Consider the following 15,689-nt stretch of genomic DNA (forward strand, 5'->3'; position numbering starts at 1 on the left):
AAATATGGAAAGACTTCAATTTCCCTACCGAATTCCAGCAGTCTTGTAAAAGTGTCAAGCGCTCTATGGCACATCTTTTAATAGAAAAATAATAAACATTGACAACGCTTTGCAGATTTTGAGCTGAAAAGTTGCTAGCATGTATTTAGTGGCCGACCATTAAACCCTATGATATGGCTACCTCCTTAAATTGCATTGAAAACTGTACCGAAAGGATAAAATACCGAATGCAGAGTATATAAAATAAACTCATTTTTCTACTTGCCAATAGATAAAAAAAAACAAAAGCAAGACTTTTTAGCATAGCAAAGCGTAGGTGAGACGATTAAAGTTTTTCTCACGGTTATGGCTCTATGTACACGGATATGTCCCAAAGGCCATGGTCAAGCTTCAGCAGTCCCTTCGGGCAATTTGACACCATGGGTTTCAGGCACCTGGCATTGGTAAATAGTTCGTTGCCTCGCAATTTATTTGACCCATTTAGAAATTACTTTTCGCACTCTTAGTTGTTTTGCATAATTGCTGACTGAGACAAAAACTGACGCATGTCGTCATAAAACTTTTTAATGCTTTTGTCGGAGAAAATGTTGTCCAAATTTGTATACAAACTTTTCACTAAATACTGCTTTTGGTAACTCAAAAATTTTTGTGATGGGGCTGAGGATTTTAACCAAAGTTTGGTTGAAATGCTTGTTACAATTCATTATCAATTTGTTTCAAATTTTCCTTGGAAATCTAAAGAAAGGGAAGCATAAAATTTTACGCTTAGGTTACCAAAAACATTTTTTTTATAAACGCAATATAATTTTTTTTCTAATGTAGAAAATTTAGTCTTGTTTGTGATATAATTTTGCTGATTTTCGCGGCATTTTTCTTTTCCAACAAACGCCAGAACTATCGAGAACTATCGCATATCAATTTGAGCTGGTATTGATTAATCATTTAGTTGCAGTTGTTTTTATGGTAGCAATGAAGGAAAGTAGTTTGTTTAAATTCAGAGCCTTGTGATTTTTCCCTTATAAAAAGATATGTACAATTGTCTACTATTTGCAAATAGTGAGCGAGTGGTTTGTCTGAAATTAAATTTTGCATTACATTGTAGACATAGAATTTACTTTTTTCGTCGTTATCTTTCATTCAATGTTTTTCTCTCACAAAGCAGCACGAAAATCTGCCGAATAGTTTTCAAGCAGATGTGTATTGATGACAAAATATAATTAATGTGTATTGTAGAAAAAAGCGTTCTCTTAAATCAACAAATCCGCATTCTTTTTTTCGTTTTTATGAGCATTACTGGCTAGCCGATTAAAAATGAATCTGTCACAACCAAACATGGGAATGATTTACAAAAAAGCAAAAAAGCAACTCGTCGTATATCGGCAAAAAGCTCTAACATGTTCAAGTTCGTATCCTTACAAATTATCTCATATGTTACATATGTCTTACAAAATGGGAAATTGTCCGGAAATACCTACGAAAAGGAGCAGAAACTGAATTTTTTTATTATTGATCGCATATTTGTGCAAAGTGGTTGTTTGTAATTATCTGCTTATTTATTAAATTTTTACTTTCAATTGCTCCTATAGTGGCTATGAAAGCAAGTAATCATATGTAAATTAAGAGCATTTTTTAATTCTAGTCTTTCTATTATGAGCCAGTTATTTGCCTGAAGTTGAATTTTGCTTTACGTTTTAGCCATAGAAATTATTTCTTGGTCATTATTTTCGCTCAACGTTTTTCTTTCAACGAACAGAAGGCAAAATGTGCTGAATTGTTCTCAAGCAGACGTGTTTTGATGTGGAAATATCCGAGATACTAATAAACTAACGAAAGCGAGTAGTGCCTGAAATTTGTATGATTATTTTATGGATTATTGAGGATTATTGAAAGTGGATATTTGTAAACATCTGCTTGTTTTCCCAGCTCTCCAAAGAACTGTTCTGGCATATCGTTGGCGCACAATTCTAGCATTTAAATTTTAATTTTTTCTTTTTTTACGGGTTCAAAGTAAACAGTTAATAAAACAGTTATCTGGAAATTGTAATATATAAAAACAAAATGGAGTCGGGTATTGAAACTGCTTTGCTACCCGAGTGCTCAATATGCACTGATGTACTGGAGGATCCGCGACAACTTCCATGTGGACATTCGTACTGTGGACCTCCCAAAACTTGTTTGGAGATGTTACTGCAAAATGGTCATTTAAAATGTGCTCTTTGTGGTACTGAAAGCAAAGTGTCTATTGATGATTTGAAGCCAATGTACGGAGTTCGAGATTACCTTGCAGATCAAAAACTGTCAATTGATTCGAAAAGTAGTGGTTTGATTGGATGCGAAAAAAAGCCTGACTGTCGAATTCACCGTAATAAAGCATGTAAGTTCTGGTGTAACAAGTGCAAGGAACTCCTATGTTCTGAGTGCCTCGAAACTGAAAATCACGATGGTCATAGCTTTGTCAATTTCAGATCAGTTTGGAAGCCGGTTCTAATCGAAACAATGTTTTCCTTGAAACAAAAAAAGGATGAAAGTGTTCGAAACATAAATCAGAAAATATCAGAATTGAAGAATAAGCGAGACGAAATTTTGAGCAACTGGGGCTGTTTGGAACTTCTTTCTGGGGCTCCCGGCGACACTCCACCTGATTATAAAATGATTCAGTGGTTATTTAATTTCTCTGAATCAAGTGAAAGGGATCCAAGAAACGCTACAGGTTCCAGCTCTGATGCAACAGAAAAGGAGGAAACGTGCGGAAACTCAACACCTCAAAAAATGTCCAAAGAGACAAATACAACAGATTTGGTCTTAATGCAGAGCTCAGAAGCTCAAACAGATAGCGATATCTCGCTACCAAATGCGGACAAAGAATTGAGTCCGGATGAAGCAGAAGCTCCTTATCAGTATTCCAAACCATGCTTGGAAAAGGTTCCCATATTCAACTTGAAGTTTATACCTATAGAAATTGACTTCTCACATGATAAACACTATCTCAAAATTGACCTGTTAGACATACCAGTAGTCCGCATTACGTTTCCCTTCAAATATAACTTGTCACCTAGTCACGTAGAGTGGTCAAATAATTTGGTCACAAAATACGGAGTCTTTAAGTTGGGAATTCAATGTTGTTCCAACACACTCAAGGTTCACTATGAGAACTACACTCCTTTGCATAAAACCTGCTCTTCGATATACTTTAAGACAGACGAGGACAAAGATTACTGGATTTGGAAAAAATTGACGGACGCAGGTCAGTCAAACCAAAATATTTCCGTGAAGCGACATACTAGCTTACCTTGGTATAAAATTCGTTCGCCGTATAAAGATGAAGTTTACTGCCGGGTAGAATTCGCTTACCTGAAAGACTTATAGAACGACAATACGACAAACTCCTGAAAGTCTCAATTATAAACAAAACAGAACAGAATGTCGACAAGTTCGGTGAAGTTCTGAAAATTTCTTGTTCCTACAAAAACTACGAAACCTTAACTACGCTTTTAGATCATGCTAGTCAATTTGTTTCGCTTACACATGCAAAAAAATTTTGGTTTAATTGCTTTTCAATTGCAACAAACGGTCGGTATGATGGTTTTAAAAGTAAAACAAAGATGCTGTTCATATCTGAAAGAGAGAGAGAGAGAGAGAGAGAGAGAGAGAGAGAGAGAGAGAGAGAGAGAGAGAGAGAGAGAGAGAGAGAGAGAGAGAGAGAGAGAGAGAGAGAGAGAGAGAGAGAGAGAGAGAGAGAGAGAGAGTACGAGAACGACATTATGTACTTGTTCACGTAAGGCCATATAAATATCTGATTTCCAATGAATGATCAACATGTTTTTTTACGATTTTATATCTTAAACCAAACAATTATTTTACAATTGTTCCACAAAAATTTTGACATCATTCTAAGAAATTATTATTATAAAGTTCTCATATCTTTCTAAAAGTTGTTTGAAAATACTCAGCAAATAACGCTCTTATATCTTTTGACTCAATTATGAACAAAAAAATATCGGTAAAGACGTTGTGTTACATTTAATTTTCCTACTGACAATTTTTTGCGATTTACTGAAAAACATACATTTCTTTGATATGAAACAGATGATACAAATTAAACCCAGATCTTCAAAAATTCTCCAATTTGAAATCGATATAACGCATGTCCGTACATTAGATAACTAAATGTCGAGAACGACCTTTAGTTATCTATTTGCGGGACATTTAGTTATCAATTTCTAACTAAATCGCGGGACTACATGTGCAGCTGGAGAGTTCAACCGTCAGTTCTACTCTTGGCATATAGTTATGTGTTATAAAAAGTTAAAGGCAAATATGAATATTAAGTTTACATTTAAAAAACATCAGACATAAACCGAGTTTGAAGAAAGTTAGCTAGGCAGATGAGAGAGTTAAATAAAGTTAAGAAAGCGCAAGTGGAATTCGTCTAGATTGAATGCGTATTTTTGATTGAAATTAAATGATTATAGGTAATGAGAGTGCGCTATTTCAAATTCAATATTCACGCTAAGTTTCCAAAATTTTAATACTTACAAAGGTTTTGGTTAAGAACTGGTTCAAAAAGCTGAGGTTTTAGATAAGGGGAACAATACGGGAGTATGTTTTAAACTTGAATTCATCAAGGATTAAAAATTGTTATTGGTTGGGCTTGCAAGCTCTTTTTTGCTTGCAGGCAAGTGGATCTCTATTTTCCTATTGGTAGAGATGTCAGTGTCCACAGTGGTATCAACCCTAATCTGATTTTCTCAGGGTGGCGTAATATTATCACGTCATGATGCTGCTATTGTCATTTTCAATCTCTTCATTTGAAATGGCAGTTGATCGAAGCGAGTTTTGTGCTTCGCGCATTGTAACATAGTTTTCAACCTGTGAGCACTAGATTTTCAAGCTCATGTTGCCAAGTTTAGCAATTTTCAATCCATCAAAACCGTTCCATAGCTATTAGTATGAAGCATAGCATTTTACAAGAAAAAAATCACTCAAATTAGCTTAATTTTACAATAATTAAGCGTTAACAGTTTTTGACGTTCAAGGCTGGGTTAAAGTTCATCCTGGCATTATTTTAATGATTGATTTCTCTTTCAAGAAATCAAATGTCTGGACTTACATGGTCGTACTAAATGATATGTCCATTGTTTTGGTTCTTTCAGTAGGTCAACTGGACGAATATATATTTGTTATTGTTTAAGATACAGTTTTTTATTAGTTTTTATCTATAATGACAAGCAATACTAAAGAAAAAAGAAATCAAAGTAGAAGCGCACAACGTCGTAAGGGTTAGTGTTAAGAAGTTTATTTCTCAATTAAGGAACTCAATTTCACAATTCATCTTTATACAGTTTAGCTGTAATGAATAATCATTTCGTGGAAGTGTTTACTAGAATAAAGAAATAAATAGTTTTCAATGTTTCGACATCATTCAGAAGAATTGGGTGATCCTTGAGAATTGGGTGAATTGGGTGATCCCTGAAGCTTTGAGAATTGGGTGATCCTACATTTGGTCAACACTTCAAAGTAAATCGTAATTCTATTTTTTTTTTCCCAAATTGCAAGAAAAGAAATGATTTCGCATTGAAATTCAGAATAAGAGAAGCTAATGATTTTATATTAATTATTGTTGAAAAGATTTTGTTCGGAAGTATTATTTCCAAGCAGAATCCACTTTGCTTGGAAAGGCAGGAACACTCTTTAAACCAATTTTTATGATCACCTCTTTCAAAATATGTGGTAATATTTTAAAGTTTGAAATAATAACACTGATGACACTGACCAGCAGAGACTATATCAGACAATTGAAGGATATCAATACTTTTGTCGTTGGTCAAGATTATAACAGTGGCTCAAATTGTTTTTATTATCAATGGAGATAATTTTTTCCCCTTAGTAGAAATTAATTAGCGATACAAATCCTTTTTCAGGGATTAAAATATTCTTCAATGTGATAGGGCCTAAATATTGCAAGAGATTACTTTGATCATTCTAATGGAAAACAATCACATTTTCAAAACAATTAATGTTTTTAGAAACAAAATCGTTTCTTTTTTCGAATGTCGAGTGGACTAAAATTGAAGTAAAAATTTTACTTCTAACTGAGAAAATTTTGAAGCTTTAGTAAATTGTGATTCAATAAAAGCAGCACGGTACCAACCACCCTTTAAATGTTCGGCGTCTATGGACAGGTTATAGGACATTCCGTTTGCACGAAAAAAAGGAAAGTATTAACTAAAGTATCGCCCGACAGCACAATTGGGATAAGATAGATGCAGTTTCGTTTGACGATTTTTTAATTGACGTTCAATTTTCGATAATAAGTAGCTCGTGAAATGATCAGACTGACTCAATGTAATAATTACGCATATTAACGCCTAATTTTTTTAACGAAAACTCTGTCTCAATGCCTCTGATCAGTGTACTGAATGCTCAACGTAAGAGTGGTGAATGAAATAATGCTTCAGATTGACAATCACCAGTTAGAAATCAACAATTGTAGTGTGGGATTAATTAGTAAGTAGCCATTGTTTTGTGATAAGAAGCCTATGATGTTAAATATATTGATGTTTGGAGGCAACTGGTTTATCCAATTTGATTTGTTATTCCTGGTCCTCTAAAAATGGGGCAATATTTTTGTTTCAGCTTGAGTGTAGTTTTGTGGGTGGTCTTGCAGTGGGTTAGGTAAGTAATGTAGTATATCGGGAAAAAAAATTAGTGATGATTGCCTTGCTTCAGTGTTCTCTAAAACGTTGGTTGAAATAGTGTTTGTCCTGGGTATGTTTACTTCTGCCAGAATTGCTGGGTTAAAAGTTTCTCTGGCAAATCTCTAACGCAATTGTTTCTTTGAGGTTTTTTCTGCTGTTTTGATTCACTTCTATTATGTTGTGGATAGATATGATGAGTAAAAGCTAGTGGTTGGAGTTTGACTGCTGAAACCTTGATCGATGACAAAAAGTTAACTGATGATCTTGCGAGTTTTGTGCAGTGAGTCGTGAGTTGATTGAGTTGTAAGTTTTGTTGGGGAAGAAAAAAACAACAGAGTTGTTTAATTCTAGATTGAGTTCTAGATATTGATTGTGCACTGAAATCGGCCCCACCACTTAAAGGTTCTCACTGAAAGAACGATGCCAGTTTGCTGGAGATTGAGAACAGTTTCTAAAATTTAAAGTATTCTCTTTATACTTATTCTTTTTTATGAGATTTTTTGCAAAGATTTGCTTTATTTTTTTCTGGTATTTCAATCGAAGTTCATTCAGGGGTTTTTTATGTTTGCATCATATAAGTTGATGAGAGCAAGAGTGTTTGCAAAATTAATCCTATACCTGAAACGTTGGAACGTAGTAATAGTATCTGTTCTCATCACCTGGTAAAACAGGATCAGGCTTTTTATTCTCGTTGCTTAGAGCTTGCAACTCTTTTTGTCTATTCTTCTTTTCATAAAGCATAACTTGAAGGTGTCGGCTTTTCGGAACATATTTTTCAGATACTGAAATTCGCATAGTTTGTTCCGTATTATCATCATCTCTTTTTTCTCGATTTTGAAACTCATAATCGACACTAATAAAATATATCAATGCTGAAACACGTACTGCCATAACAAAATTAACACTTTAATCTAATGTTTTCTCTGACAAGACATAGAACTAAAACTGGAAGTAGCAAAAGCAAAAGAAGGTGAGACGAATGTTTCACATCGCTCAATAATGCATTGTACTTTCCTGAATGTCTTAACATACCTATTTTTAAAATCGTCCGGTGAAATAAATGAATCTTGATAAATTGATCTAAAACTAAAATGTCTACTTTCTGAAAACCTTCAAAACGGTTTTTTTTAAAAAAAGTTCAGTAACAGTTCATGTAGGAAGGTAAAATCTGTTAACGTCAATTCCAAAAACTAAGGCAAGAATGAAGAGAATTATGTTTCGGAAACTTTCAGAATTCCTGCATCTGATTATTTGTGCAGATAGAAGCCAAACTCATTGCAGTGATTTGCAATATTCTTAATATGTGGAACAATTTCGTGTGGTTTAAGAGTGGAATCCCCCCTATTGTGGTTAAACCCCACATATCTGTGAGGTTAGTTCAATCGAAAAATTATCGTCCTCAACGTCAACATCTGGTTGATATGAGTTTGAAATATGAACTGAAAAAATTGTTCTTTGGCTTCAGAGAAGGTTCGACTTGACAGCGGTCAATATAGTGTATCTCTCATTTGTAAAGAACTGATGTTTTATTGTAGCACTTGTTGGGAAGCTGTAAGGGTGAATGAAACTCAGGACATTTATGTAGCCAAGAAATTTTCTCAATTGCTTTGAGAGGCAGAGATCTCTTTTGTATTAATTTATATCAAATGAAACGTTTATTTTCATGAAAAAATTTTAGAGACCTTTTAAAATATTTCTAAATCGCTTCTTAACCATTCTGAAGTAGGAGTCTGCAACTGCCTAAGAATATTAAATTCCTAGTTTTCAGTTCTTTTTCAACGAAGTTCTTCAAGCTCAATATCTTCCACCGCATAATTTTCACCGCTTGTTGAATCCAACATTTGGTTGTCACAGTTCAAAGTTTTGCTAAATTCATAGCACCGGTATCAGATTTGTATTTGAGAACATGTTCTGCAGTCTTCATACTGAAGCCTGAACTGAAGATCAACTTATAGAGAATCATGATGAGCAGAGAATACAATTTGTGAACGACTACACAGAAAATGTGATTTATTATAAACTGAGATTATAAAACTTGTAGATAAAAATTGAAAGACCTGATATTTTATATGTCGTTAATGTTTATCATTTGTTCTAAAAGATATGTATTGTAGTGAGAAGACATTTTTCGGGTGCATAAAGCGTATAGCAGTTAATCAGCAGATGTAGGCCCATGAACGACAAGGTAAAGGAATAATTTCTCTAATATTTACTGTGAGTTCAAGGTTTTGCATATAACTCTCATAAGTATAGTGCGTAATCCATCCTTGTGAGTTAAATTTGCTGTTTGCGGTTCTAAAAGTGCCGGAGTTAAATTTCAAAAACAAAGCTTCTATTAAATTCAAAATCTTCTAAACTCGATAAAGGCGAAAAGTTTATTCCCTTTATTTCTTTTGCAGGTATGCGTTTTTGAGCATCTAGCTCAACAAAAGTTGTCTAGTGTTTTGTCTGGCATCTACCCGCTTAAATCAGAAACATCATAAAACCAAAGATACTCATGTTAGGATGCCTTATAGGTATTTTCTTATATCTTTTTCATAGGTTCTGTGATGAAGAGCGACTCGAGCTCTTTTAGTACTAATTTTGTTAGGACTTATTATATAAGTGTCTATTCTATAAGGGAAATATATCAGAATTGAGATCGCATTTTAGCAGTCATAGTGGCTGGTTGATGTTGTTGAGCCTCATTTTCATATATGCTCATCGTTTTTTGATGGAGAAGCATTAGGATGTGACGTTACAGAGAGTATTGCTAGACAACTAATCTATTTCCTATATTTTGCAGAACAAGCGGCAATAGCACAGAGGAGAGCACGAAATATTATGGCAATTAGTTTTAGGAACTGGTTTGAGCAAAATGGCCTTTCATTGTAAGCTATACGTTTATTCACTTTTTTGGCAAAAAATTTTCTTGTCACTGCTTAAAATCTTTGATTCGCCCTTTACGAAACACTTTAGTTTGAAGAAAAAGAGAGAGGCAGATAGAGAGAGACAAGTGGTTGAGTAAAGTTGATTCGAGAAAACATTAGGCCACGAATTGTTCCATCAAGTTAGTAGTCACTCTCGCTCTCTCATAGTGAAGTAAAACTTCATAACAGGATACATAGTTCTTTTGAATAGATGCAATAGGTGCGGATCAGAATTTTTTTTCTTAGCTGACTTATTGTTCTTTTTGTACCTTAGATGTGTCCTTAACCTAGTAATATTTAACCAATTAAGTTCTTTTCTAACTAATGCTTAGGTAATTACTTTACTGTGGACAATTTCTTTTACTTAAAGTAAGTAACTTAGTATTTGATAATATCGGATTATGATCTGAACAGCTATGCTTAAGTAACATGCGTGTGAGGTTTTGTTTGCAACAAAGTGTTTCATCAAAACTGAAAATTTATAAATGTTTTTAATTTTGCTTCTTTGAAAGAATATGAGTGAAATTTTTGCTTAATTTAACTAGAAGTCCAATTTGAGGTCATTATCGTGGTTCGGGGTTTTGAAGTTCTGTAGAAGAGTAGTGATCCTTAGTGTGTGTCTGGATTATTTTGTTCTAGAAGTTTTTCATAGGTCTGTTCAATTCTGGGAAAAACTTGATACAAAGAGAGGGGATGAATAGATAATAAAGTGCTGTGACAAGTGTGAGCAGAATTAGCTGTTGGCCGCAAGATATGCATGGTGGGATGCAACAGGGACTACTCTACACGAATAATACCTCTAGATGACAAACTAAACCTTCAGGCATATTTGAAACTCGATACTTTGCTGGCAAGGACTGTTAGGAGCGTCAGTGTGGAAAGCATGAACAAACAAAAGTAGTACGGAAAAATTATAGTACGCATTTACTACTGTCGTTCAAATAAAAAGATTTTAAAAACATAGTTTCATTGCTCCCCATTTCTATTTTGAGTTTATGTTCAATTCGGCGCGTATAGGTAAACCGCATAAATTTGGTCGGTTTCTGTTACGCAGAGAACTACTTAATAGTTTAATTGCGTCTGAGAAAAATATTTGATTGAGCTCATATTGTAAGTCTAGAAATGCATGGTGAAATTGTAAGATTATATTGTGTTCTTTGTGGGAATATTTTGCGCTAAAAATTGTATCATTGTGTGACATAAAAAATGGTTCTTGTTGGGGGGAAAAAGGCGGTTTTGCAGTTTGCATATAATATGGTCATAAAATCGGGTAGAAATTTGGGAAAAATTCTACAATATTTGTTGTATCATCGTCTCGTGTTTGTAAAGTTTCTCAGCTAGAATCTTTTGTTGGGTTAACATCAACGTCTTATGTTGGTTATAGCGTGAAATATGGATTAGAGCTAAAAAAAAGTGGTTCCACTAGAGGAGTTTGGAAAGTAAGTATATATTTTTTTTCTGTTGTTATCATTAGATTTTTCTACAATATGCGTAATATCTTAAAGATAATACTCGTCACTAAAACCTGGGACTACATAGATCGCTACAAAATCTTATATTTTTCTTTTAGCGGGTAATAAACTCTTTTTTGATTTATATGCACGGTTTTCTTTTTTAGTATGCTCTTTTTCTTATGTAGTATTAGTTAAACTTCCTTGGACGATATAGCGTTGGATGGCACATTAATAGACCTTAATAGACCGTTAAAGTGGTTTTCTAATCACAGTTTTCTACCTTCGAATATATATTTTCTGAGTTCAGACCTATTTCCATAATTGTGTGCTTTGTTGGTAGTCCTTCTACACTGAGTTTAGGTTTTGGAGTTCATTGTTTTAGATGCATTCATTCAATTAGCATCTGATTATATAGAATGCTTTGTAGTAGTTTCCTTATCTTCTTATGATTACAACTTTGCCCACTATGTGGGTCTGGTGGTAAGTTACTACAAACTACTTTTATGCATCTTTTTTTTATTATCTTGTAGTAGTCCGTACATTAGTGATAGGTGTAATTGCAGTTTTGGTTTAATTCTGAATAAGATTTTGTAAAGTGTACAACTTGTACTGTAATAAACTAGTCTTTTGTGAGCAAAAGCGAATATACTAGTATACTCAGCCCAATTATATCCACTTTGGCTTATAATTTTTATTAAGTTGTTTACTTTGTACTAATTTTTTGTTATTAGTTCATTGCCATTATACTGTTCGATGGCGTTGTGAAGTTCCCACTTCATTTGTAGAGTGAATGAAATCAATACTAATAAAGGTTTTGCATTTATCATGAAATATTTTTGTGTTTTAAGATGTAGTTATAGGTTTCTCTAGTTGATTCATCAATTCCCACTCCTCAGTTCTTTTTCTTGGATATAATTGTGAAAAAAAGTATCAACTATAACACGACCTAAACAGTTTTTTTTCTCAGTGGTCTTAATGGACTTTTGTTGTCTATATGTAGTGTATGTTGCTGTATTGCATCTATATGTCTCCAGGGTTCCAGAGGTGCTTCGTTTAAATCTGTGCGTGCGCACTTCGTAATGTTGCTATTTCTACAATTCGTTTTTCACATATCGATCCATTTAAACACTTCTGGCCAATAGGAACATTAATTTATCCCTATATAAGTTGTTCTTCTGCTCTGTAACCACTAAGTTTATGTATATGTGCAACTTGATATACTTTAAAATGCAATAAAGGTTCTGCACTTGCTCTTACGCCAAAATTGGCCCCTTCACAAGGTTTTTAAAAATAAAGTAAATCTTATTGGCTCTCTAAAAATTTTAGGTTAAAGCTATTTTCATAGGCCTGTAGCGCTCTGATTTTTTTAATTATAGAATCATTTTAAGAGGCTTTGCATATTTGTGTCCAATCTTTTAGTCTATTTATCACTGAATCGTTGACTTGTTCCCCAAGATTAGTGTCAGTATCAAGGTTGGTTTTCTCTGCATAATCTGCTGTTCTCAGCCATTGTGTATCGTGTCTGTTTTAATATCCTTTTTTGATGTGTTGAAAAGCTTCTGACTCAATAAGTTTCTTAAATGCTGTACTTTTAATGTTACATTCTACGTGATTAAACAATTTTATCATCATAGCCTTCTCAGTTATTAATAATTTTGGCATTTTCTTTTTCTGAGTAACATTGACTATCATGTCAACTGGTTATTTCTGAGGTTATTTTTATCTGACTTATTTGTGAGCCGCACCAACGCAATCATGGAAATAGTGAATTGCATTACTTTGTTCATCCCATTCTCAGGTGCATCATCTACGCTAAGTTTACTTTGGACGTCTGTACCATTTTTTTCTTGCCCTTTAAATCTAACCCTATGTCCTTAGGAATGACTTTATCTTCAAATTGATGACGTTTAAAATTTTTAGGAGATATCAGAGAACCCAAAGTTTTTATCGTAATTGTGAATATTTTGCTAGCCTTATCTAATTGATAAATGAAGAAAGGATGAGACATTATTGAAGGGCGAACTGCTCAAGTGGCCAAATAGAGTTACTGGTACTTGTTATAGAATTTAATTATCTAGCATTGGTATCTGTTTTCACATAGGTATTCTAGGTAGTACGATAGCAGGTTAACAAACCAATAATTCATAGTTTTGTTTCCGTTTTGTTCACTGATAATTCCTGCCTAAATTAATTCAGCATTTAGTTCATCAATTTTGTCTCAAAGATGAATGGGTTTTTTGTTAGGACGTTGCTTTTCTAAAGACAGCATCATTCTTCAGGGGTAGATCAAACTAATGTTTGGCTCTACCAATATTCTCTTCATGATGTGTAAAAACTTTGATTGTCCTCAAGTTTTTAATTGCTTCAAACAGTTCGTCATTAGTCAATTCACTTAGCGTGCAATCAAATTCATAGAACAACGTCTCACAAGATTCCATAATTTAAATAGTACTAGTTGGTTTTTCTTACTCAAGAAAACACTAACGTGTATTTTTTGTATATATTTTTTTGCTCTGTCGATTATATATAAACTTACAGAATTGATCCAAGATTCCAGATCTACATAATTCTTGAGCTTCATTTAAAATTTTGTAGCTAAATCTCTTTAATTTTCTTTGCTTTTTATATCTCATTTTCAAAATTCTCAAGCAATTCTCCCCGCTCCATTGAAATTATCTCTAACCTTTGTAGTTTATCAATATCCTCATTGTTTGTATACAAATAGATAGTTAGACCTAAAACTTTTTTAGAACTTTCCCACCTTTCCGTCCCATCCACAAGGAAATGTTGACATACTTAGAACTATTGAATGATTTCCAACAGCAATTCTGCTGATTGTATCAGTTGTTGGTTTCTCATAAGGTTTAGTTTTTTTTATCGCATTATAAACTTTTTTATCCTCTATATAAATAATCATTCTCTTAATTTTTTTGCGTTCTTCTTTGAACTGTAGTATTTATACAGCATGAGTTTGTATAGGTTTGATAAGTTTGAACGTGTTATTGGTAATGTTTTTTTTTTTTCATTTCAATGTCAACTGATCTTGTACGCACTATATTTGTGTTTGAGTAAACTATAGACCTCGTACGAAAAACAAGATAATCAGTACAAGAATTATGTTCAACATGCTGTCCCTTTTGTAAATTTTGTACTACTGTAATAAAAAAATGTGTACTTTCTCGCATTTTTTTATTAAGTAATTTCAGTAAATTTTTTTATATTGTATCTTTTAATAGATTTATCACTTATATCACATACAGCATATCCTATAACTCCTCGTTTGCGTTGTATCGGATAGTTCCTTTGATTCTCCGTAAATATGCGCTGGACTTCTTTAGTTTGTTGGCAGAGAATGTTAATTTTCTCTAGTTTTCCATCTGTTTTTTGTAAGTCTTTTTCTGCAACATTTATATGTGCAATGGAATTGCTCTTGTGGTAAATATTATGTTATTGGTATCCTTTTGTCTATGAAATTGCGTTATTTTTGTTGTTAAGAGATTGTTTGTACCATACTTTATGTGCAAACTTTAGTAATGTCTTTCTCAATAATAAATGAGTCCTAGCCAATTAGATTTCGCTCTGTCTTAAATTCTACTGAACGTAAACTAAAGTGAAAATCTTTCAAGAATGAATAACAAAATTTGAAACCTTTTGCGCTCTCTGGTTGTTCCTTAGACACAAAAGGCTATACCCTTTTTACCGTCAAAATTGGGTAGTTGTGTTTTTAAGTTTTCACATTGACGAACCAGTGTTTGTTTTTCAAACAAAATTCGTAATTTGTAGTTGAAAGTTTTGTCCCAGGTATATTACAGCAGGGTATGTACGATAATTAATATGTTGACCCTGGGTCTATCATGAACTCTACAATTAAACCGGTATTATTTTTAGCGTCTCCAGTGTTGCAGTCATACAAAACTCAAAAGAGTAGCACTCGGAGATATAGTAGAAACGAAAAAATATACATTTATGCAATTTATGTATTCTTAATCTGGTTCAACAGAACTTACCTTGTTAGGCTCAGATTATCTTCCTCTGAAGGTTGTTATTTCTGCATTTTGAATAGAAGATAGTGCCTTGTTTCTGTTGCTGATGTTGTCCTGGTTGCTGCTTAAGATTGAGATCACTAGTTTTATATTTTTCTGTTGCGGGAATGTTCTTCCATGCGTTTTAGTTCCTATTGCCAAGACTTCCTATATTTGCTTTGTTGTTGATGGTTTGGTATTTGAGTTTAGCATACTGGTGTGAATCATCAACTCTTGGTTATTAGCTCCGGATTTTGCGACAATTGTATGGTTTGTTGCCTCCCTTATTCATTCTATCGTATTTATTGTATTTTACCTTATGGTGCGATCATTTTTTCTCAATTTATTCGCACTATCATCTATTTGATTCTTTGTACACCTAAAAATTGAATGTTTTTGAAGTTTTAGCTTTTTCTGTCTTGAATCTATGCCGTAAACTTCATTGCCATTGAAAGTATTATTAAGGTCATTGAAATTGTTCTCAATTATCTAGAATTTTTCCAATCATGATGTTCCAATAAGCTAAGTAGCTGAAACAACAGTTAGATCCTGTGTGATTATATAGTAACCACATCTATAATAGGGTCTTCACTCAGATATTGGTGA

General features: G+C 33.4%; 2 protein-coding genes across 2 annotated transcripts in view; both read left to right on the forward strand.

The window, feature by feature from the left end:
• The window catches only part of LOC142345588 (uncharacterized), a 290,080-nt gene that overhangs the window by 29,907 nt on the left and 244,484 nt on the right, over positions 1-15,689 (forward strand). The window lies entirely within an intron of this gene.
• LOC142346105 (uncharacterized) lies at positions 2,059-3,395 on the forward strand. The gene has a single exon (XM_075398609.1). It carries the CDS (start codon positions 2,059-2,061, stop codon positions 3,364-3,366), a length of 1,308 nt encoding a protein of 435 aa, XP_075254724.1. The 3' UTR covers positions 3,367-3,395.

The sequence above is a fragment of the Convolutriloba macropyga genome, chromosome 9 (assembly GCF_964194025.1).
Source record: "Convolutriloba macropyga chromosome 9, txConMacr16.3, whole genome shotgun sequence".
Classification (NCBI taxonomy): domain Eukaryota; kingdom Metazoa; phylum Xenacoelomorpha; order Acoela; family Convolutidae; genus Convolutriloba; species Convolutriloba macropyga.

Coding starts and splice junctions, on each gene's coding strand:
- LOC142346105 (XM_075398609.1), top strand. CDS start 2,059: ATGGAGTCGGGTATTGAAACTGCTTTGCTACCCGAGTGCTCAATATGC.